This window comes from Mustelus asterias, chromosome 7 (assembly GCF_964213995.1).
Source record: "Mustelus asterias chromosome 7, sMusAst1.hap1.1, whole genome shotgun sequence".
In the NCBI taxonomy this organism is placed as follows: domain Eukaryota; kingdom Metazoa; phylum Chordata; class Chondrichthyes; order Carcharhiniformes; family Triakidae; genus Mustelus; species Mustelus asterias.
Genome location: NC_135807.1, coordinates 141,622,558 through 141,647,010, shown reverse-complemented (window position 1 = coordinate 141,647,010; position 24,453 = coordinate 141,622,558). Strand labels below are relative to the sequence as shown.

Genomic DNA, 24,453 nt, shown 5'->3' with positions numbered 1-24,453 from the left:
AAAGCCGTTTGAATGTTGCTAATGTGCCTGCTTCCACCACCACCTCTGGCAGCGTTCCGGGCATCCACCATTCTCTGCATGAAAAGCTTCAACCGTACATCTCAAAGTTTCCCCCTCTCACCTTGAACCTGTGCCCCCTTGTAATTGACTCTTCCACCCTGGGAAAAAGCCTCTTACTATCCACCCTGTTTATGCCCCTTATAATTTTGCAGACCTCTATCAGATCTCCTATCATTCTTGAACATTTCACCAATGTAGGTGTAAACTACATATGACATCTCACATAAACAATTTGACAGCACTATCCAAAGCAAAACTTGGATTGTGTATACGTACCTGGGTGACATTTATTCTTCAACAAACATGCATAAAATATTATCCTGTCATTTATCATATTTTTCATTGGACCTTTGCACAAACTAGTAATCACATTTTCTCTATTATACAATGGTGGCTACACTCCAAAATTACTTAATTGGCCATGAAATTCTTTAAAGATGTCATGTGACAGTCATAAAAGAATACAAACTTGTTCTTCCAGTGCTTTTTTTCCCTATAATCAGGCTATGCTTTCTCGCAGGAGAAGTTTAATCATTTCATTTAGATATAGAACATAGAACATTACAGCACAGAACAGGCCCTTCGGCCCACGATGTTGTGCCGACCTTCATCTGAAACCAAGATCAAGCTATCCCACTCCCTACCATCCTGGTGTGCTCCATGTGCCTATCCAATAACCGCTTAAATGTTCCTAAAGTGTCTGACTCCACTATCACTGCAGGCAGTCCATTCCACACCCCAACCACTCTCTGCGTGAAGAACCTACCTCTGATATCCTTCCTATATCTCCCGCCATGAACCCTATAGTTATGCCCCCTTGTAATAGCTCCATCCACCCGAGGAAATAGTCTTTGAACGTTCACTCGATCTATCCCCTTCATCATTTTATAAACCTCTATTAAGTCTCCCCTCAATCTCCTCCGCTCCAGAGAGAACAGCCCCAGCTCCCTCAACCTTTCCTCATAAGACCGACACTCCAAACCAGGCAGCATCCTACGCTTGGTCCTAATTTAACACACACAATGTTAATGTCTGAAAAGTATTGGAAGGATGAGGCTAAAGGGATATAGCAAATTGTTATAAAACACACAAGATGTGTTTAGATGGAAATTCTACACATCTCCTTGACTTACAGGATGTTAGAAAGGAAGTCCATTTTGGAATCTCCTATCATGATTTATCCGGGCTACAATGTTTGTAATACATGTAATTAGAAAATTATCCTAAGATGCTTCAGAGACAAGTCAGGGGAAAAAAAATAGATCATGAACCAAGTAAAAGGTAGAATAATGGCTAACACATTTCTGAAAGAGTGAATTTTAAGGAAAATTTAAAACAAGAGTGGGAGAGCGGGTTGGAGAGGTGCAGGGGGAGCTAATTATAAAGAATGGGGCCTAGGTGGCTGAAGGCAGAAACAGATGGATAAAAATTGTCTGTTCCATTCAGTCTTTCACAATTGTGATACCTTAGGCCAAATCTTCTGCTCTCCAGTTTGTTGGAGACTGGGCATATGATTGAAATGCAAGTCAGGATCCTCTGGAAATCGCAATCTGTGGACCTATATGGGAATTTCCCAGGAAATTTCACCACCTGATGAGTAATTCTCCTGCTTCCTGGGACTCTGAGAATATCTGAGAGTCAGAGATTTGGGAGAGATCTGATGTACTTAGCTGGATGATTAGCCAGAAGATGTTAGACAGATTAAAGCCTGGTCTAACTGCTGGGTAATTCCAAAATAACCCCCCAGTTGCTTATTCGATTCCCCCAGCTGCCTCAGCTAGCTCTTGACAACCCTTCCCACTAACCTCTAACCCCCAGACCATCCCTTCTGATTATCTCAATTCCATCCCCCACCTCCAACATCCCAACGAGACCTCCCAACCATCGGGGTATCCTTTCGACCTTACTATCCAACTCGGCTACCTCACCACCCCAACTCTGTCTTACCCACCTTGTCCATTTACCCATTTCACCCATCTATTCACCCATGATCATCAGGGAGATGCAGAAAAACAAAAACTCTGTTAGGGAATTGCATATGTTAGGCCAGAAATTGAGTATTTTGGGGAGGCAGGTGTAATACTGTAGAGGTTACAGGGATAGGAGGGGTATGGCTACAGTCATTCATAGTTTGAGGGTTTGGAAGCCAATGTAAACCATTGAGGTTTATGGTAAAGGGTGAGTCTTGGTTGGCAGTAGGTACAGACAGCGATACATGTGGAAACTGATTCCGTATCTATTAATGCTGTTCCCAGTGGGCAACATGTAGTTGAAGAGGAGGAGCAAGCCATATATGGATCCTTGGGGGTTGCTTAGTTGACCTTGGAATGGTTGGCAGGAGTGGAATCAAGCAAAGATAAGTTCACTAAAAAGGGCAAGAGTGAGATGTTGTAGGAGAGCCCAAGGAAACAAAAAGAGTAAAATATCATTTCCTTTAGTAAAGGCTATTTTGGTGCTATGGGAGGTGCTTTTTCGATGAAATGAGCGAAAGTCTGGGATGCTTTAGGGATTTTACAAACATTCAAACATACAAATTCGGAGAAAGAGTAGGCCATTTGACCCTCGAGCCTTCTCTGCCATTTGATAAGATCATTGCTAATCTAATTCTGCCCTCTACACCCTTTGATTCTTTTGTCAGTCAAGAATCTACCTCAACATTAAAAATATTCAATGACCTTACCTGCTCCACTACTTTCTAGGGAAGAGACTTCCACAGTAAAACGACCTCCGAGAGAAAATATACTCTCACCTCTGTTTTCAGTGGGAGACCCTTATTTTTAAACTTTATTTCCTTATTCTAGTCTCCTCCATAAGGGAAAACATCATTTCACGTTCACCCTGTCAAGTCCCCTCAGGATCTTGTTCTTCTAAACTCCAGTGGATACAATTCCAACCTTTCCCCACAAGGTAACCCCTTCATCCCGGGAATCAGCCAAGTGAACCTGCTCTGCACTACTAATGCAATGACATTTCTTAAATAAGGAAATCAAAATTGTATACAGTAATCCAGTGTGATTTCACGACACCCTGTACAACTGTGGCAAAACCTCCCTTTGCGTTTCATTCCCTCGCAAAAAATTACAGCATTCCATTTGCCTTCCTAATCACTTGTACCTGCATATTAATTATTTTGTGATTCACGCACCAGGACACCCAGATCCCTCTGTACCACAAAGTTTGGCGATCTTTCTCTATTTAAATGACATTCTGCCTTTAACTCTGAAAAGTGTGAGGTGATACACTTTGAAGGAGTAATTTGACAAGGGAGTACTCAATGAATGGTAGGACACTAGGAAGTTTTGTGGAACAAAGGGACCTTGGTGTGTTTGTCCACAGATTACTGAAAGCGGAAGGGCATGTTAGTAGGGTGGTGAAAAAGGCATACGGGACACTTGTCTTTATCAATCAACGGCATTGATTACAAAAGCAGAGAAGCCATGTTGGAGTTGTATAGAACTTTGGTGAGGCCACAGCTAGAGTATTGTGTGCGATTCATGTCACAACATTATTGGAAGGATGTGATTGTACTGGAGGGGGTGCAGAGGAGATTCACCAGGATGCTGCCTGGGCTGGAACCTTTAAGTTATGAAGCGAGATTGGGTAGGCTTGGGTTGTTTTCATTGGAACAGAGAAGACTAAGAGATGACCTGATCGAGGTGCTCAAGATTATGAGGGACATGGACAGAGCAGATAAGGAGCAGCTGTTCCCCTTAGTTGAAGGGTCAGTTACAAGAGGACGTAGGCTCAAGGTGAGGGGCAGGTGGTTTAGTGGGGATGAGAGGAAAAATATTTTCACCCAGAGGGTGGTGATAGTCTGGAATGCGCTGCCTGGGAGGATGGTGGTGGCGGGTCAGTATTTAATGGGAATTTAGGGGATGTGTCCTGTTTAAGGACAAGCTCAGAGACAGCACAGGAAGAGACTTGAGAGAAATCAGGGAGTGATAGGTTTAGAACTTGGCTAGGGAATAAGGCATATGGCATGCTTGCCTTTATAGGACGGGGCATAGAGTATAAAAGTTGGGGTCTGATGTTGCAGATGTATAGAACGTTGGTTTGGCCGCATTTGAAATACTGCGCCCAGTTCTGGTCGCCACACTACCAGAAGGACGTGGAGGCTTTAGAGAGAGTGCAGAGGAGGTTTACCAGGATGTTGCCTGGTATGGAAGGGCTTAGTTATGAGGAGAGATTGGGTAAACTGGGGTTGTTCTCCCTGGAAAGACGGAGGATGAGGGGTGACCTCAAAATTATGAAAGGCATAAATAGGGTGAACGGTGGGAAGCTTTTTCCCAGGTCGGTGGTGACGTTCACGAGAGGTCGTAGGTTCAAGGTGAGGGCGGGGAGGTTTAACACGGATATCAGAAGGACGTATTTTACACAGAGGGTGGTGGGGGCCTGGAATGCACTGCCAAGCAAGGTGGTGGAGGCGGACACACTAGGAACATTTAAGACTTATCTAGATAGCCACATGAACAGAGTGGGAATGGAGGGATACAAAAGAATGGTCTAGTTTGGACCTGGGAGCGGCGGGGGCTTGGAGGGCCGAAGGGCCTGTTCCTGTGCTGCATTGTTCTTTGTGTAAAGGCCTGATTATATTTAGTATATATATTCAAATGGGGATCCCAACGTTGAACGTCAGGGTGCCCATTATGTCATTGGCAGCTGGTGGGAGACAATCTCAATACAAAATTCCGCTGGCATAAAACACGTTTTGGGACTCCCGCGGGATCTTCCGCTCCCACCACCAATTCTGAACCCAAAAATTGAAGCAAAAAATCCCCCCCAGTAATTTGTGATTTACTTTCCCATTTATCAAGAAGGAGATGGTATCGGCTATCTTAAAAAGCATTAAAGTAGATAAGTCCCCAGGGCCTGATGGGATCATCCCCAGAATACTGAGGGAGGCAAGGGTGGAAATTACTGGGGCCTTGACAAAAATCATTGTATCCTCATTGGCTACAGGTGATGTTCCAGGAGACTGGAAGTTAGCCAATGTCGTTCCATTGTTTAACAAGGGCAGCAGGGATAATCCAGGAAATTTACAGGCCGGTGAGTCAGTGGTGGGGAAATTATTGGAAAAGATTCTTAGGGCCAGGATTTACTTGCATTTGGAAACAAATGGACTTATTAGTGAGAGCATGGTTTTGTGAAGGGGATGTTGGGCCTCACTAACTTGATCGAGTTTTTCGAGGAAGTGACAAAGATGATGGATGAGGGAAAATCAGTGGATGGTGTCTACATGGACTTCAGTAAAGCCTTTGACAGGGGTACTTCATGGTAAGACTGGTACAAAAGGTGAAGTCACACAGGATCAGAGGAGAGCTGGCAAGATGGATACAGAACTGGCTTGGCGATGGAAGACAGAAGGTAGCAGTAAAGGGATGCTTTTCTGAATGGAAGGCTGTGACTAGTGGTGTTCATGTGGCGATGCCGGCGTTGGACTGGCTTTTGCTACCAAATAAACCTGTTGGACTTTAACCTGGTGTTGTTAGACTTCTTACCAGTGGTGTTCCACAGGGATCAGTTCTGGGACCTTTGTTGTTCATATAAATGATTTGGAGGAAAATGTAGCCTGTCTGTTTAGCAGATGACACAAAAATTGGTGGAGTTGCAGATAATGAAGAGGATTGTCAAGAGGATACAGCAAGATATAGACCGGTTGGAGACTTGCGTGGAGAAATGGCAGATGGAGTTTAATCCAGACAAGTGTGGGATAATGCATTTTGGAAGGTCCAATGCATGTAGGAATTATACAGTAAATGGTACAACCCTTAAGAGTATTGACAGGCAGAGAGATCTGGGTGTACATATCCACCGATCACTGCAAGTGGCAATAGGTAAGGTCAAGAAGGCATACAACATGCTTGCATTCATCAGTTGGGGCACTGAGTATAAAAATTGGCAGATTAGTTAGGCCTCATTTAGAATATTGGGTACAATTCTGGCCACATTACCAGAAGGAAATGAAGAGAGGGTACAGAAGAGGTTTACCAGGCTGTTGCCTGGTCTGGCGGGTATTAACTATGAGGAGAGGTTGGATAAACTCGGTTTGTTTGCACTGGAACGATGGAAGTTGAGGGGGTGACCTGATAAAGGTTTACAAGATTATGAGAGGCATGGACAGAGTGGATTGTCAGATACTCTAGGGGACATAGGTTTAAGGTACATGGGGGAAAGTTTAGAGGAGATGTGCAAGGCAAGTTTTTTTACACTGACGGTGGTAAATGTCTGGAACGTGCTGCCTGGGGAGATGGTGGGAGCAGGTACGAAAAGTGGCATTTAAGGGGCAACTAGACAAATACATGAATAGGATGGGAATGGAAGGACACGGACTCCGTAAGTGCATATGGTTTTAGTTTAGGCAGGCATCATGATCAGCGCAGGCTTAGAGGGCCGAAAGGCCTGATCCTGTGCTGTACTTTTTTTTGTTCTTTGTTCATAGAATCATAGAAACTCTGCAGTGTAGAAGGAAGCCATTTGGTCCATTGAGCCTGCACCGACAACAATCCCACTCAGGCCCCATCCCCATAACCCCATGCATATACCCAAACTAGTCCCTCTGACATTAAGGGGCAATTTAGCATGGCCAATCAACTTAACCCGCACATCTTTGGCATGTGGGAGGAAACCAGAGCACCCGGAGGAAACCCATGCAGACCTGGGGAGAACTTACAACCTCCACACAGACAGTGACCCGAGGCTGGAGTTGAACCTGTGGGCCCCTGGTGCTGTGAGGCAGCAATGTCAACCACTGTGCCACCATGTTGCCATTCTTTCCTAATTTTACTGTCTGCAAATAAATCTCTCACAACTTTGGAAATTTCACATTTTTAAAATTAATTCATGGGATGTGGACGCCACTGGCTAGGCCAGCATTTGTGGTCCATCCCTAATTGCGCTAAAGATGGTAGTGAATTGCCTTCTTGAATCACAGTAGCCCATGTAATGCAGAGGGCAGATTATGCCCATAAATTACATTATAACCATGTGATTAATTTCAGGACAAGTAATTTTATTTGATTTGACTAATCCTATTTTCCTGCACTTGTCCCATATTCATGAATGTTATATTTCAAGGGCTCATCCAAATATTTTTTAAAGGTTGTAAGGTTTCCAGCTTCCACCACCTTCCCAGGTAGTGCATTCCAGATTCCCACCACCCTGAGTGAAAAAGGTTTTCCTCAAATCCCCCCTTGTGCCCCTTACCTTAAAACTATGCCCCCTCGTGATTGACCCCTCAACCAAGGGGAACAGCTGCTCCCAAATCACCCTGTCTGACCTCCTCATAATCTTATACACCTCAATCATGTCCCCACTCAGTCTTCTCTGCTCTGATGAAAACAATCCAAGCCTAACCATTTATAGCTCAAATGCTCCATCCCAGACAACTTCCTGTGAACCTCCTCTGTACCCCCTCTAGTGCAATCACATCCTTCCTACAGTGAGGTGACCAGAACTGCACGCAGTACTCCAGCTGTGGCCTAACCAACGCTCTCTACAACTCCAACATTTCCTCCTTGCTCTTATATTCTATACCATGACTGATGAAAGCAAGTGTCCCATTTGCCTTCTTAACTCCTATTCCCATGCTCTGCTGCCTTGAGGAGTCTGTGAATAATTACCCCAAGATCAATCTGTTCCACTGATCCTATCCAATGTCCTGCTATTTATTAAGGATAGGCAACAACATCTCCTCCATGATCATCCTCAACACTGGTGCCCCACAAGGCTGTGTTCTCAGCCCTTTACTCCTTATACACCTATGACTGGCCAAATTTCCCTCCAACTCGATTTTCAAGTTTGCTGATGACACCACCATAGTGGGTCGGATCTCAAACGATGACGAGACAGAGTACAGGAATGAGATAGAGAAACTGGTGTGACGACAATAATCTCTCCCTCAATGTCAGCAAAACGAAGGAGATAGATAGTCATCAACTTCAGGAAGCATAGTAGAGAACATACCCCTGTCTACAGGATTAAGGAGAATTCTAAGGCATTTTATACATACGTTAGGAACAAGAGCGTTGTTAGGGAAAGAATCGGACCTCTCAGGGATAAAGGAGGGGAATTATGTTTAGAACCAAAGGAAGTAGGAGAGATCCTAAACAAATACTTTGCATCAGTATTCGCAAAGGAGAGGGACATGTTGATTGGTAGTGTCTCAGAGAGATGTGTTGACCCGTTAGAAAAAATCTCAATTACAAGGGAGGAACTGTTAGGAAACATTAAGACAGACAAATCCCCAGGGCCAGATGGCATCTATCCTAGACTCAGGGAGGCAAGAGATGAAATTGCTGGGCCTCTAACAGAAATCTTTGTCTCGTCACTGGACACAGGTGAGGCCCCAGAGGATTGGAGGATAGCAAATGTGGTCCCGTTATTTAAGAAGGGTAGCAAGGATAACCCGGGTAATTATGGGCCGGTGAGCTTGACGTCTGTGGTAGGGCAATTGTCGGAGAAGATTCTTAGAGATAGGATATATGCGCATTTAGAACTGAATAATCTCATTAGCGATACAGACAGCGTGGTTTTGTACAAGGGAGGTCATGCCTCACAAATTTGGTTGAGTTTTTTGAGGAGGTGACAAAAACGATTGACGAGGGAAGGGCCGTGGATGTCGTCTATATGGATTTTAGTAAAGCGTTTGACAAGGTCCCTCATGGCAGGCTAATGCAAAAGGTTAAATCTCACGGGATAAAAGGTGAGCTAGCTAGATGGGTGGAGAACTGGATTAGCCATAGAAGACAGAGGGTAACAGCGGAGGGGTCTTTTTCCGGTTGGAGGTCTGTGACTAGTGGTGTTCCGCAGGGCTCTGTACTGGGACCTCTGCTGTTTGTGATATATATATAAATGATTTGGAGGAAGATGTAGCTGGTGTGATCAGTAACTTTGCGGACGACACAAAGATTGCTGGAGTTGCGGATAGTGATGAACATTGTCAGAGAATACAGCAGGATATAGATAGGCTGGAACATTGGGCGGAGAAATGGCAGATGGAATTTAATCCAGATAAATGCGAAGTGATGCATTTCGGTAGATCTAATGTAAGGGGGAGCTATACAATAAATGGCAGAACCATCAGGAGTATAGACACACAGAGGGACCTGGGTGTACAAGTCCACAGATCCTTAAAGGTGGCAGCACAGGCGGAGAGGGTGGTCAAGAAGGCATATGGCATGCTGGCCTTTATTGGACGGGGCATAGAACATAAAAGTTGGCATATGATGTTGCAGCTGTACAGAACATTGGTTAGGCCACATTTGGAATACTGCGTCCAGTTCTGGTCGCCACACTACCAGAAGGACGTGGAGGCTTTGGAGAGAGTACAGAAAAGGTTTACCAGGATGTTGCCTGGTATGGAGGGTCTCAGCTATGAGGAGAGATTGGGTAAACTGGGGTTGTTCTCCCTGGAAAGATGGAGGATGAGGGGCGACCTAATAGAGGTGTATAAAATTATGAAGGGCATAGATAGGGTGAACAGTGGGAAGCTTTTTCCCAGGTTGGAGGTGACGAACTCAAGGGGTCATGGGTTCAAGGTGAGGGGGGCAAGGTTCAACACAGGTGTCGGGGACGTATTTTACACAGAGGGTGGTGGGGGCTGGAATGCATTGCCAAGCAAGGTGATTGAGGCGGACACGCTGGGATCGTTTAAGACTTATCTAGATAGCCACATGAATGGAATGGGAATAGAGGGATACAAACGAATGGTCTAGTTGGGCACGTGAGCGGCGCAGGCTTGGAGGGCCGAAGGGCCTGTTCCTGTGCTGTATTGTTCTTTGTTCATCAATGGGGCCGAAGTAGAAATGGTCGAGAGCTTCACGTTTTTAGATGTCCAGATCACCAACAACCTACGTTGGGCCTTTCATGCTGACACTATAGTTAAGAAAGCCCACCAACGCCTCTATTTCTCAGAAGACTAAGGAAATTTAGCATGTCCAGTACAACTCTCACCAACCTTTACAGATGCACCATTAAAAGCATTCTTTCTGGTCGTATCACACCTTAGTATGGCTCCTGTTCTTCCAAGACCGCAAGAAACTACAAAGGATCGTGAATGAAGCCCAGTCCATCACTCAAACCAGCCTCCCAGCCATTGACTCTGTCTACACTTCCCACTGCCTTGGAAAAGCAGCCAACATAATTAAGGACCCTGGACATAATTACGCATCCTGGACATTCTCTCTTCCACCATCTTCTGTCGGGAAAAAGATACAAAAGTCTGAGGACACATACCAACCGACTCAAGAACAGCTTCTTCCCTGCTGCTGTCAGACTTCTGAATGGACCTACCTTGCATTAAGTTGATCTTTCTTTATACCCTAGCTATGACTAACACTACATTCTGCACTCTCTCCTTTATGTACGGTAATGCTTTGTCTGTACAGCGTGCAAGAAACAATACTTTTTACTGTATACTAATACATGATTCAATAATAAATCTTGTTTCTTCTTCCAAAGTGTATCACCTCACACTTATCAGGGTTCAATACCATCTGCCATTGTTCTGCCCATCTGACCAACACATCTATATCTTCCCGTAACTTACAACCATCTTTTTCACTATTAACCACCTGATCAATCTTGGTGTTATCAGCAAACTTGATTAACACCCCTCCCACATTTTCATCTATATCTTTTCTGTACATAACAAGCAATAAGGATCCTTGTATTATCCCTTATGGTACACTGTTGGACACCAGCCTCCAGTCACTTGGATAGCCTCCTACCACTACCCTTTGTGTCCATTACTAAGTCAGTTTCTGATCCATCTTGCCAAGTTCCCCGAGTTCCATGTGCTTTAACCTTCATTGCAAAAGGATTTGCGTATAGGAATAGGGATGTTTTACTGCAATTATACAAGGTGTTGGTAAGGCCACAGTGAGGGCTTGATTTTACCATTTTCACTCTAAGTGCCGAATCTGGGCGTAATGCAGATCCGATTTAGAAATCTGCTTTCAGGCGCCCCCATACGCACTCAGCCATCTCCAGTCCCATTCGCGCTATGGGTGGGGCTTAGCGCAGCCGAAACGATCGGAGCTCTGAACTGCGCATGCGTAGTTAGAAAGAAATTTGAAAAAGCGCACCCGTTTCAGATCGCTCTCGGGCTGTAGAAAGCAGGGAAAGCGGCCCGGGAGCGAAAAGTGGGAGTGAGGGTGTATCTCAGGGTGGGGGGGGGGGGGTGCAAATAGATCTCTGGTGGAGGGGCAGGGGGGTCTGCTGCCACTCTGCAGGCGAACAGTGGGGGGGGAGGGGGGCAGGGGTGACGATCAGTCTGGGTAGTTGGGGGGTGGATAAGGGGGACACACACACATCACTGCCCCCTCCCCCCCCCACCATTCACCCGCAGAGTGGCAGTGGACCCCCTTGCCCCCCCCACCAGAGATCCATCTGCCCCCCCCCACCAGAGATACAAATTACCCGCCTCCTTCCTCTCTCTCTTCCCCCCGCCCCCCCCCCCTCCCCAACAAGACAACGATCTGGCCTCACTCTTTCTCCCCCCCCCCCCCCCAAGACGATGATCTGGCTCACTCTCTCCTCTCTCTCCCCCCCCCCCCCCCCCCCATACAACGATATGGCTCACTCTCTCTTCTCTCCCCCTCTCCTCTCCCCCCCCCCCCCCCCCATACAACGATCTGGCTCACTCAGCCCCCCCCCCCCTCCCCCTCCAAGAGAATGGTGGCCTCACTCCCCCTCCCCTACAGAGGAACATCTGACCCACCTCCTCCTCTTCCCCCCCCCCCCCCCCAGACAACGATCAGCCTGCCCCCCCACCACCAGACAACGATCGGCCCTCTCTCCCCCCCTCCCCGGCTCCAGAGATGCATCTGACCTGCCTCCTCCACCCCCGCCCCCCCCCCCCCCCCCCAACGGTCTGACCTCATTCCCCTTCTCCCTCCCTCCAAACAGAGTATGATGTGACCTGCCTCCCTCCTTCCCCCCCCCCCCACCACTGATCTGAGCCAGAGAGCCGTTGGAAGCTCTGAACGTGCTCTTCAGAAGCTGGAGCACCCAACTCAGACTTTTATTTAGCAGCTCCCTAAAAGCGCGGTGAATGTGATGGAATTCACTGCCACAGAAAGTAGTTGAGACCAAAACGTTATGTGATTTCAAGAAGAAATTAGATATAGCTCTTGTGGCTCCAAGGGATGTGGGGGCGGGGAAGGTAGGATCAGGATATTTAGTTTGATGATCAGCCATAATCAAAATGAATGATGGAGCAAGCTCGTAGGGCCAAATGGTCTACTCCTATTTTCTGTTTCTCAGTCAGCCTCCCATGTGGGACCTTATCAAAAGCTTTGCTAAAATCTTCTCTGAAATAAACTACATCAACTGAGCTTCCCTCATCTACACACTATCACATTTTCAAAGAATTCTCTTTTAAATGGGCAACCTATTAATAATGGAAAACAAGGAAATGGCAGATACTTGGAATAAGGATTTTGTATCTGTATTCACAGTAGAAGACACACAAAGCATCCCAAAACTAGGGGGGGAAAATCAAGAAGCCAAAGAAAGAGAAAAACTTGGTGATCATGGTCACTAGAGAAAAAGTACTAGTAAAATTAATAGGGCTGAACGCTGACTTGTCCCCCTGCATCCTCAGGACTTGAAGGATGTCGCTCCAGGGATAGTGGATGTTGTGGTTGTAATCTTCCAAAATTCCAGATTCTGGAAAGGTCCCAGCAAATTGGAAAACTGCAAATGTATTCAAGAAAGGAGGGAGACTAAAGAGAAGAAGGTTAAGAGGTGACTTAATAGAGGCATACAAGATGATCAGAGGATTAGATAGGGTGGATAGTGAGAGCCTTTTTCCTCGGATGGTGATGGCTAACATGAGGGGACATAGCTTTAAATTGAGGGGTGAGAGATATAGGACAGATGTTAGAGATAGGTTCTTTACTCAGAGAGTAGTAAGGGCGTGGAATGCCCTGCCTGCAGCAGTAGTGGACTCGTCAACATTAAGAACATTCAAATGGTTATTGGATAAACATATGGATGATATTGGAATAGTGTAGATTAGAGGGGCTTTAGATTGGTTCCACTGGTCGGCGCAACATCGAGGGCTGAAGGGCCTGTACTGCACTGTAATGTTCTATGTTCTATGACTGAAACCAAGAAACTATAGGCCATTGGGAAAATACTAGAATCAATTATTGAGGAGGTAGTAGAACATTTGGAAAATCATAATGCAATCTGAGTCACTCTGCTTTTGTGGAAGAGAATTTTGTTTGACAAATTTATTAGTTATTTGAGGATGTAACAGGGTGGATAAAGAGAGCCAGTAGATGTTGTCATGGTTGCCAAGCCTGGAACTTTTTTGAAGACAGCCCCTTAATGAAAAGGAAGGAAACCGAGTTTTTCCGTTTTTAGAGAAACCAAAACTTCTGGGCAGACTGAAACGTGGTCGGTCTATATAAAGGGAAACAGTAGATTACCTTTATAGAGACTCAAGTGGATTCAAGACATTTAACTATCTCTCTCTGCATAGATGCTGCCAGACCTGCTGAAATCTTCCAGCATTTGCGGTTTTTATTTCAGATTTTCAGCATCCCCAGTATTTTAGTTTTATTTTAGGCAACTTGCTCATATCATTATGGGAACAAAATTAGCAAGTTTTAATAAATTTAATATTTAATAAATATTTTAAAAGGGCAATGTCTACAAGAGAGTTTCTGATTATTCTTTAGAGGTGCAACAGAATCATTTTATATTTGGAGATTAGTTTAATAAAGGAAAATAATAAAATGCTGATATTGTGGGATGTTCATACTTAGAATGGATGATCGGAGCAATTTAATTTGAAGAATGAAGCTTTCTGTATTTTCATTTGATTTGCAGCAGTATTTGTTTCTGGAATCCTTGAGACATAATCCTATCTAAAATTGTAAGTGCACTAATACAGCTTTTAATGGCTGCTGTATTGAAATTTGAAAACCAATGTTGAAAGTAGTTCTGAAAATGATGCTGTCTGAGTAACAGTCATCATTCCTGTATGCCATACAAACCTGACAACGTTCCAATCACTTAGTAATAGACAATGAAGGTCCATCACTGTGTTTCTTTGCTTCAGTTCTGTGCAGAATAGTGAACGTGGGAAGAAACTTGGCAATGCAATGATCTCCACGAGCCGCAGTATGGTACAGACAGGAAAAGCAGTCGGTAAGATAAAGCATTGCTTGTGGTATACTAACTGCTTTTTATCCAACTTCCTTTCCTGGTCCTCATTGCTATTTTTATGTTGTATATATTCACTCAAACCTACAAATGGAGTGTTGATCACTGGCCTCCCAAGCAGATGCAGTTTTTTTGTAGTTATTAAAATATAATGGTGTCATGCACATTCCATTCATTTGTCTTTAATTTAAATTAAACTTTTTCAGCTTCACAGCAAGTACTTTCACCCTATATCCTACTGCTATAGGGTTATGGCATCAAATACGTGACCATTTTATGCTGCTGTTTTGGAACTTATTCTGTGCCCAAGTGCCAAAAGCCAAAAAACAGAATAATTAATAAAGCATTGAACCCCTTTCAGTAAATAGACAGTTGAAGTTTTAGTTGCTTTGTAAAGACACGGGTTGTCAAGTGTTCTCCAATTTCCCATGTACAACACTCGGCCTTTTGGCTAAGATGCAAATGAGATCAAGCCTTGGAGGAGGAGCTATGCCTACTCCAATCAGCTTAGACCATGTAGATCAAGCCCAAGACAGGAGGGAGAGCCCTGTCTTGTCAGCTTGGATCGGGAATGTCTCAACTTGTTGAGACTCTGAATTGGACTAAAAATACAAAACAAAACACTCCCTTTTCTAACTAAAACAAGTTGAACATTTTGTCAGTCACAAGAAAAGGTGCATACAACTGAATATAGCTCAGCTTTTCCTAACCTGGTTTTGATGGTTAACTATACCATGAATATATAACTGCAAGATCACCTCGTTTTACTTTTTATTCTACAAATAAATACAACAGATGCTTAATATGTGCAGCTGGTCTGTCACATCTGTTGACAAGAAAGATTGCAATGTTTTGGCTATGCGCTTTTCATTAGGACTAAGCGGTGACGTCATGTTTTTTTCTCTCTCAATACTGATTCACTTGCTGTGCATTTACAAATTTTATTTTTAATTCTTGCACATTTAAGTACAAAAAATATTTACATGTGCATAATTGGCCTGAAAGACATAAGCAAGTCACATGTCCTGAGTATGTGAATTGGTAAAGATCAGATAAAACAAAGAAAATTACAGCACAGGAACAGGCCCTTCAGCCCGCCAAGCCTGCACCGGCCATGCTGCCCGACTGAACTAAAGCCCTCACCCTTCCGGGAACCATATCCCTCTATTCTCATCCTATTCATGTATTTGTCAAGACGCCCCTTGGAAGCCATTACTGTATCCGCTTCCACTACCTCCCATGGCAGCGAGTTCCAGGCACCCATCACCCTCTGTGTAAAAAAGAATCTGCCTCCTATATCTCCTTTAAACATTGCTTTAAACCTGTACCCCCTAGTAATTGACTCTTCCACCCTGGGAAAAAGCTTCTGACTATCCACTCTGTCCATGCCCATCAACCTCTGTCGTTCCAGTGAGATCTGCCAAAATTGTTTTTTCAATCATTTTTTTATTGCTTCTTATTACAGGTCAGTCTGTAGGAGGGGCACTCACAAGCGCCAAATCTGCTATGACTTCTTGGTTTTCTACCTTCAATCAACAGCCCACAATGACGTACTCTGAGAGACAAACTGGGAAGCACTGATCACATCAGAAGTGTATTGCATGCACTGGCTATTCCAAATATTGTGTAGTGAGCTGGAACTCATCAATAACCATTCCTTTAATTAATAAATCAAACTCTGTATCCAATTTCCAGTGCTGGATAATGATGAGACAGATCAATGTTTATGCATCTCATGTATATAGTTCCAAAATGAAACCAACTGAGTTTTCACTATTGAATGCTTGCTGATTAAATGTTAGAACATGTTGTGTATTTTGGGGCATGCTCAATTGTTTCACTGCAACCAACACCTAATTGTTACAGTAGTCATATTTTGTCCTTAGATTTTATGTCAAAACAATAGTGGGCCATGGATGAATGTATAAACTAAATTCTTCCCCCTCCAAGTTTAAAATTAATATTTCAGCATGAAACAGTAAACCGTTTACATTTTTCAACTTTGGAATAAACTATTGGTAGATTCTACCAATTATGGTTTAATAACCATAATGACTAAAATGAGTATTAGCTCTTTTTAATTAGAACATTGCCTTTATATATCTCAATTTTTAAGCAAATAGTAAAATATTCCAATAAGAAATAACTGTGCTTCACATTGTTTCAATATGAACAGGTTGTGTTAAAAGACTCTCACCCAACCCAGGAATGCAACATTAATATCATGAAAACTGAACACTAATATTTTTAATCCTTGTGTTTGTAATGTTCATTCACTTGTCATAAACTTTAGCAAATCAAATGAATGTGCAATAGCTTGTAACATTCTCATTTTAGAATGCTGTATTCATTAATTGTAATAAGCTTTCCAAAAGTCACGTTCCAGGAATTTTTTTTTGTTATAAGCCATTCTGAGCATGTTATTTTCCTGTATTTAATGTGAAGTTGGTTGGCAATTGTGAAATAGAATCTTTAAAATATAATGTACATCGTATTCTGATACCAGAAAAGCAAATTTGGATGGTGCTACTTTGTCACTTAAAATATTCACAGGAAGGCCCTTTATTAAAAGCTACTTAAATTAGTAAAATGCAATATTGGTGGTTGTCCATTTTCCACCTTTAATAGATAACTGAATAGTTAAGTTATTCCTTGGCCAAGTTCTGATTAGATTTTCTTTGGAGGTGAAGGGGTACAAAGAAAATTATACAGCACTGTCTTTAAAGTCATGTCTTCAAGTACACAATTTAAATTTTTCAGACATGGGTATATCTTTAGATCCAATTGAGACCAGTTATAATCTCCAAACCCATTACTTAATCACGTCCTTTCCCTGTGGTAGCTTTTCATTTTCTGATATAAAACATGAACTACATGCCATCCAAATACTTTTTTCAATGTAAAATCAAATTGCAACCAGATAGAATGTCAAAATTGTTTCATAAAAGATCTTTGTAATGGATTTATCCCATAGACAAATATTTTATTCAAATATTTAAATTTTGTGAAACTGCTGAGATGTATACTATAGTTTTGATGTGCTCTATAGAAATTATAGCTTTGCAGATGTTTTATCATTATATTTCTATTCACTCTGAAACAATGAACTTTGATATAAACATCCTATGTACCAAAGAAATCAGTCTGTTTTGTAATTATGTCATTAGGAATGTTTTAGCTGTTTCTGGGATTTTGCACAGTTGCATGTTAAGCTTAGAATTAATACTCCTATAAAACGGATTTCTCCAACTACAGGTGAGAGTTTAATGCTTTGCCTGATGCATCCTGAAAAAATCTTTTATCCCATTTAGAACAAAATGTTTACAACCTTGCATTTCACTGCCAATTAATTACTTTTTGAACCATAATACAGAAAAGCATCATAACCAATTTGAATATAACAATCTTCAAGTAATTTGTTTTAATTAGTGAGAGAAAGAGATTAAATGAAATGCTGGCCAGAAACACAATTCCTTTGCTCTTTGAATAGTGCCTGAAAGGGTCCTAGTTTAGGATGGGAATAGAGGGATATGGTCCCCAGAAGGGTAGGGGAGGGGGTTTTAGTTAAGTTGGGCAGCATGGTCGGTGCAAGCTTGGAGGGCCAAAGGGCCTGTTCCTGTGCTATAATTTTCTTTGTTCTTTGTTTAATACATCATCCAAAAGGTACAATCTTGAAAATGGTCTGTTATGCTTGTTACTTCAAAACTTTGAATGTTTTATATCAAACTTTACAACACAAAACCTGATTGAAAGACTTCCTATATTTTCCATTTATGCAAACTTCCATTTGACATTTACTGGAAGAGAATTGCAGTAGACTTGTATGAATAAAATGTTAAGTTAGAGGGTTTTTAAACCCTTACCTAAAATCACTAATCATTTTAGCATCATCGTGATTATGTTGAAATATTTTGAGTTAACTTTGCAAAAGAAAAATATTTTCTTCCTGTTCCAACATTTGAAACACAAACAGCAATTAGTTTGAAAATGTCTAAAACATTTCAGGACTGGGAGAGCAATGTTGTTTTAAGAATCTTGCCATTTCCTGCAAAACAGTCAGGTTGGTCCAGGAAATGCCATTGAATTAAGCCTGCAATTGAACAACAAAATCAATGTACCACTTTACAGCTGCATTGATAACAATAGAGACATGGCTTAAGCCTTATCCTCCAGCTACCTAACTGATTTTAATTTCAATTAGAGCTGGAGAAGTTATTCCTGGAAATTCCGTACCCCAAAAAGCCACTATCAGGTAAGTATGCTGCAGCACATGGTGAATGTCAGCATAAAATATAAGGAACAAATTCTGTGACATTAATTAGCACATTACTGATTGTTGTGGTTGGTGATTTATCCATCCTGCTAGGGTACTTTTCCAAAAATCTGCAGCAGTTAAATTTGTACAGATATTCTCCAGGTTCTGCATTACAAAAGCAAATCAAACATTTACTTGTGAAGGTTTTTAATAAATTAATTTAATTCAAAATACAGTGCCAAAGGAACACAATGCAACTGAACATGCGAGTAGGGATTTCATGAAGCACCTGTGCTCATGTTAGAATGGACAACAACAACTGCTAGTGGTTCCTCGGAGTTCTGCCAGAGCAGTGCTGGGTCCATTCTGCTCTCCTGCATGCAGGATACAGTTCATTCTGGAAACATTTCACTCAAACCAACTGTATTAAAAACCTAAGGGCTAGGATACCTATACACAATCACACTACAGTAACAGTTGCCTTAAATTAATGAAATACAAAATAAAAACCTGGTTGTTACTAAAACTTGTCTTACAAATGAAAATTCAGCAGCAGGAAGATGTAATATGGACGAGTCTGTTACTTGCAACGTGGAAGGACATTAAATGACTGAAGCTCCACATAGACCTGCACAATAAGAGGCTGACCGTCACTGCACAGCCCCCACTAATGAACCTGGTAAACTACCAGCTGCTGGGTAGGCCTGCAACCTGGAATATTTTATGGAAACTGAAGAATGTGTATCATACAAATACCACCTTTGACTGAACCTGCAGTCAGCCACCTTGCTCAGCTGATTTTTACTGGGAAGATCTACATGATTTTGTATCTTCATGGTCAAATCTGGGGATAATTATGTAAGTAAAACAATGTTTCTTTTGTAAATTAGTCACATTGTAATAATACAATAATCTCTTTAGCAGAACACATGGTATCTAGTAGTAGATGATAAAACACAACTGTATTCTTGGTTATTTACACAATACTATGCAAACTTAGTGACATGCTGTGCTGAACACAGTTACTGCTTAATCTTAAACCCCATCATGATCTGGAAGGTTTTGACATACATAGTGCTATGCTATGCATGTCTCAGGAATCCATAGCATCTGTGCCCATATCTGACTAACTATTCAATGGCAAAGTAACCATCTCTCCATCCAACTCAAACTCATCTGCTCCATCTTGTGAGAACAGAGAAGGTGGAGGCTTCCATAGAGATTCTTCCAGACACGAGGGATAAAGTTTGCCCATAGTGCACCGAAAATCTTTGCCAAGGTCCCAAAGGACTCGTTCTGAAATAGACTGACGCAGGATCCACTGGTCCAGCTCCATATTGTACTGATAGATTGCATACTTGGGTTTTTCATTCATGTGAGTGTCTCTCATGAACACACACAGACAGTTCAAGACCACCACTGCTCTTACACAGGGGTCAGAGTAGCGCTTTGCAGGGATATTAGTTGCTATCTTCCACTCATTTTTGATCACATCATATACTTCGACAGTTACAGAGGAACCATCAACAGTGCTTGAAGGTATTCGGATGCCTGAGTTATTTCCAATATGCAAACCACCAATGTAGAAGATTTTGTCTCCAAAAGCTGCAGCTGAGGCAAAACACCTGCTTGTTTGACGTGCAGCCATTTCAACCCATGAGTCAGTACGTGGACAGTAGCAAAATGTTAGATTGTGTGCCATAACATAAATGTAGTCTTCCACTGCTACTGCTGCATTCCACTGCCAAGCACAAGGCAAAGGATTCACTAAAGTCCATTCATCTGTTTCACAATCATACCTTTCCACGGTCCGTTTGTTCATTTCCCCACCAACATTGTCCCCTCCAATTGCATAGATATATCCTTCACAACAAACCAATGAAGGTCGGTTGCGAGTGCATAACATTGGAGTCTTTGGAACCCACGTGTTCTGTTGAGCATCAAACAGGTAGAAACAGTTCACAGGTCTATATGCAGCTTGAAGCTTACTTGCCTTACTATTATTGGTGATAGAAGTTTTTAAAGGTACCTGCCCACCTGCAATGTAAATATCATTGTCAGGAGTAACAAGTGTCCCTACTCTCTGCAAATCTCCAGGTGGGTTACAGAGTTTGTACACTTTCTCTGCCTGAGGGCTGTAGCAAACAGCACAAAAGGAAGAACGAGGACTTTCACTAGATGCTTCAGTGAATATTAACATCTCTTCTTTAGTCATACCAAGTCTAGGTTTGAAAAATTTTGGCATAGATTTGTACAGACCTTGCACCACCACAGACTTATCGTTAGGTGGTAAGCCTTGAAACCAAGCCCTCTGTGTGACCTCAGAAAGTGCATCAATTCTTATTTGGCCAAGGACTGAAGATAGATACTGAGATCGTGATTCAGTGTCATATTCAAGCCACACCATAGCAGCTTCACGTACTGTCTCTTCCTTCTCCACATTTAAATTGTCACTGCTGAGGATATCTATCAGAAGGTCATGTGAAAGCTGCAAAAAAGCATCTTGATGGTAAACAGCAGTAAATTTGTGCTCCACCATTCGTTTTGCACTTATTTTCAGCTCTTCACAGCTGTACAAGTCCGCAAAGCTCAGTAATCGGACGCAGTTCTCAGCATTAATTTTCTTTATTAAATATTCTCGACAACGTTGAGATACGTTTTCCACCTGCAGCAAGAGGGAGATGATTTAAATCACAGATTTTAACTCCACATCAAATTTTGTAGAATATGACTGCACGGAATAAGTTCAAGAGTCCAGCAGGTAAATTAAGGTTGGGGGCAGAATACACTTTTATACCCTACATATGAACTCCAAATCAGACTTCCTTAGACTTTTCTAGTACAGGGTTTCCCAAACTTTTCTGGTCAAAGTGCCCTTTTGACTTGCCAAGAGTACTGATGGAAGCCCTGAAAAGCGTACTTACGTTGAAGAGTTAAACTACAAAAAAATTACCAATTTTATCCAATAAACATTGAAAAGCAAACTTATTGAAGTCTTTTTCTTATGTACACATTATAATTACAAAGTTCTCTTATTCAACAAAGTAGTGGGTCTTACCTTTTTTGCATTTGTAATGGGAGAAGTGTTGCTGCTTCTTTTGCTCAAAAGTTCATTTAATATTAGGAATGTGTGGAGAGCTGGATTCTCACATTCGACGAAGACAGACGCCCATGTGCACACACTCACCTCTCCCTCTCCCATAATCAATCACTCACACCTCTCTCCCTCTACCACAATCAATCGCATGCTCCTGCTATCACCCTCCCTCTCGCATGCTCCTGTTATCACACTCTCTCCCTCTCGCACGCTCCCGCTATCACACCCTCCCTCTCGCACACTTCCGCTATCACACTGTCCCTGTCGCACGCTCCTGCTATCACACTCTATCCCTCGCACGCTCCTGCTTTTACACTCACACCGCATCACGTTCACTTAGGAATAATACTCATTTGGAGGACATACATGGACTGGTTAGGCCGAACATGATTTTTTCCAATGCAGTGGCAAACACGGGGATATTTCAGAATACATATAATAGATACATTCCAGCAAAAAAAATCCAAAGGATGGACACCATCTGTGGCTAACTAGAAAGATTGAAGATAGTACCAAACTTAAAGAAAAAGCACACAATTGTGAAAAGATAGGTGGAAGGTCAGAAGATTGGTCAGAATGCAAGGAACAGCAAAGGATGACTAAAATAGAGTACAACAGAAAGCTAGTCAGAGATATAAAACAGCTAGAGTAAACAGAACAGGAAAAATTCTCCTCACCTCTGTCTTAAATGAGTGACCTGTTATTTTTAAACAGTGACCCCATTTCTAGATTCTCCGACAAGAGGATACATCCTCCTCATCCTTTCAATACCCCTCAGCATCTTCAAGGTTTTGATCAAGTCGCCTCTTACTTTTCTAATTTCTAGTGCATACAGACCTAATCTCTCCGAACATTCCTCATAAGACAACCCAGCCATTCCTGGTATTAGTCTGGTGAACCTTTTATCAACTGCTTCCAACACATTTATATCTTTCTTTAAATAAAGAAACCAATACTGTACATAATGCATTGCTATCACCAATGTCCTGCAAAACTGAAGCAGAACCTCGCCACTTTTGTAATCAATTCTCACTATAAATGATAACATGTCAGTGTTCCTAATTTCTTGTTGTTCTTGCATACTGCCTGTGATTCATGCTCCAGAACACCCAGATCCCCCTGCACCACAGAGCTTTGCAATCTCTCACCATTTAGATAAGCTTTTTTTATTCCTCCTGCCAAGTTTTGCCCAGTCACTTAACCCGTGCCCCTTTGTAGCGACCTTACATCCTCATCACAATTTTGCATCAGTCTTCACTATCAAGCACACAAGCATCATCTGAACAGCAGCTAAAAATCAGAAAATGGAAGAGAAGACGGAATGAGGGTAAATTATAATCACCTGAAAAGTGATAGAGTAAATTGTTCCTTACTCATCTGAATCTATTCTGTGTATGCCAAATTATCCCTTTAAATGTTTGCCACTGCATCTCTAGTGTCCTATCCCTTAACCTAATTTGCCACTCCAAGTGTACCAAGAAACGGATGAAGACACTGGATACTGCAAAAACTTTGAACCCTGACAACATCTGCAAGGTGATTGAAAGTGTTGTCAACGTGCTTACAAGTGGAATTTACACTGCAATAAATTGCTCAGTTTGGGTTCTGCCTGACTTCATTGCAGCATTGGTCCAAGCATGGACAAACAACTGAACCAAAGAGGTAAGATGAGTGCGACTACCCTTGACATCAAGGCAGCATTTGACCCAGTGGCATCAAGAAGCTCTAGCAAAATTGAAGTCAATGACAAATCAGGAGAAAAACACTCCACTAGTTGGGAGTCATACCCAGCAGAAGGAAAATAGATGTGGTTGTTAGAGGTCATGCATCACAGCTCCAGAATGCAACAGTTCTTTAAGGTTGTGTCCTGAATCGAACCATCTTCAGATTCTTCATCCAGGACCTTCCCTCCAACATAGAGTCAGAAGGTTGGTGATGGGGGCGGGGGGGGGGGGGGGGGGGGGTGAGGATACTCGCTCATGATTTTGAAAAGTTCAGTACCATTCGGAACTCCTCAGTTTACTGAGAAATCTGTGTCCCTGTGAACAATACCTGGACTTCAGACTTGGCAGGTAACATTTTTGCCTCCCAGGAGTCAGGTAATGATCATCTCCACTAATTCAGAAACTAACCATTGCCCCTTGACATTCAACGGCAATACCATTGCTGAATCCCTCACTATTAACATCCTGGGGGCTCAAGCATTGACCAGAAACTGAACGGAACAAGCCAAGTAAATAATGTTGCTACAAAAGGTCACAAGCTGGGAATTCTGAAACAAGTAACTCACCCCCTGATTCCCTAAAGCCTTTCCACCATCTATAAGGCACAATGCAGCTCCAACATCACTAAAGAAACTCAACACCAATGAGGGCAAAGCAAACCATTCGACTGGCATCCCATCCACCAACCTAATCATTCACACTCTCCACTACTGACACAGTGGCAACAGTATTTACTATCTACAAGATGTACAGCAGCAACTTTCCAAGGCTCTTTCGACAGCACCTTCTAAGCGTGTGACCTCTACTACCTAGCAGGTCAAGAGCAACAGGCACATGGGAATCCCAAGGTCCTTGACCTTCTTCCTAAAGTGTGATATTCAGTATTAGAAACATAGAAAATAGGAGTAGGCCATATGGCCTTTCGAGCCTGCTCCGCCAATCATTATGATCATGGCTGATATCAAATTCAGTATCCTGATTCCCCCCTTCCCCCGTATCCCTTGATCCCTTTAGCCCCAAGAGCTAAATCTGATTTCTTCTTGAAATCACACAATGTTTTGGCCTCAACTACTTTCTGTGGTAGTGAATTCCATAGATTCACCACACTCAGTGAAGAAATTGAAAAAATTTCTCCTCACCTC

General features: G+C 42.5%; 2 protein-coding genes across 5 annotated transcripts in view; one reads left to right on the top strand and one right to left on the bottom strand.

The window, feature by feature from the left end:
- avl9 (AVL9 homolog (S. cerevisiase)) overlaps positions 1 to 17,487 on the top strand; it is a 208,910-nt gene extending 191,423 nt beyond the window's left edge. Inside the window, exons 15-16 of the mRNA XM_078216972.1 lie at positions 14,132 to 14,220; positions 15,701 to 17,487. Coding sequence (XP_078073098.1) covers positions 14,132 to 14,220; positions 15,701 to 15,816 — 205 coding nt within the window. The 3' untranslated portion in view covers positions 15,817 to 17,487. The remainder of the gene's footprint in view (positions 1 to 14,131; positions 14,221 to 15,700) is intronic.
- A 1,193-nt stretch (positions 17,488 to 18,680) lies between these two features.
- Positions 18,681 to 24,453, bottom strand: part of kbtbd2 (kelch repeat and BTB (POZ) domain containing 2) — a 63,021-nt gene continuing 57,248 nt past the window's right edge. For 3 of the 4 annotated variants that reach the window (XM_078216968.1, XM_078216969.1, XM_078216970.1), the window contains exon 4: positions 18,681 to 21,155. In XM_078216968.1, coding sequence (XP_078073094.1) covers positions 19,617 to 21,155 — 1,539 coding nt within the window. In that variant the 3' untranslated portion in view covers positions 18,681 to 19,616. Of the gene's footprint in view, positions 21,156 to 22,735; positions 22,878 to 24,453 lie in introns of all 4 variants that reach the window. The other variant, XM_078216971.1, reaches the window with a different exon arrangement.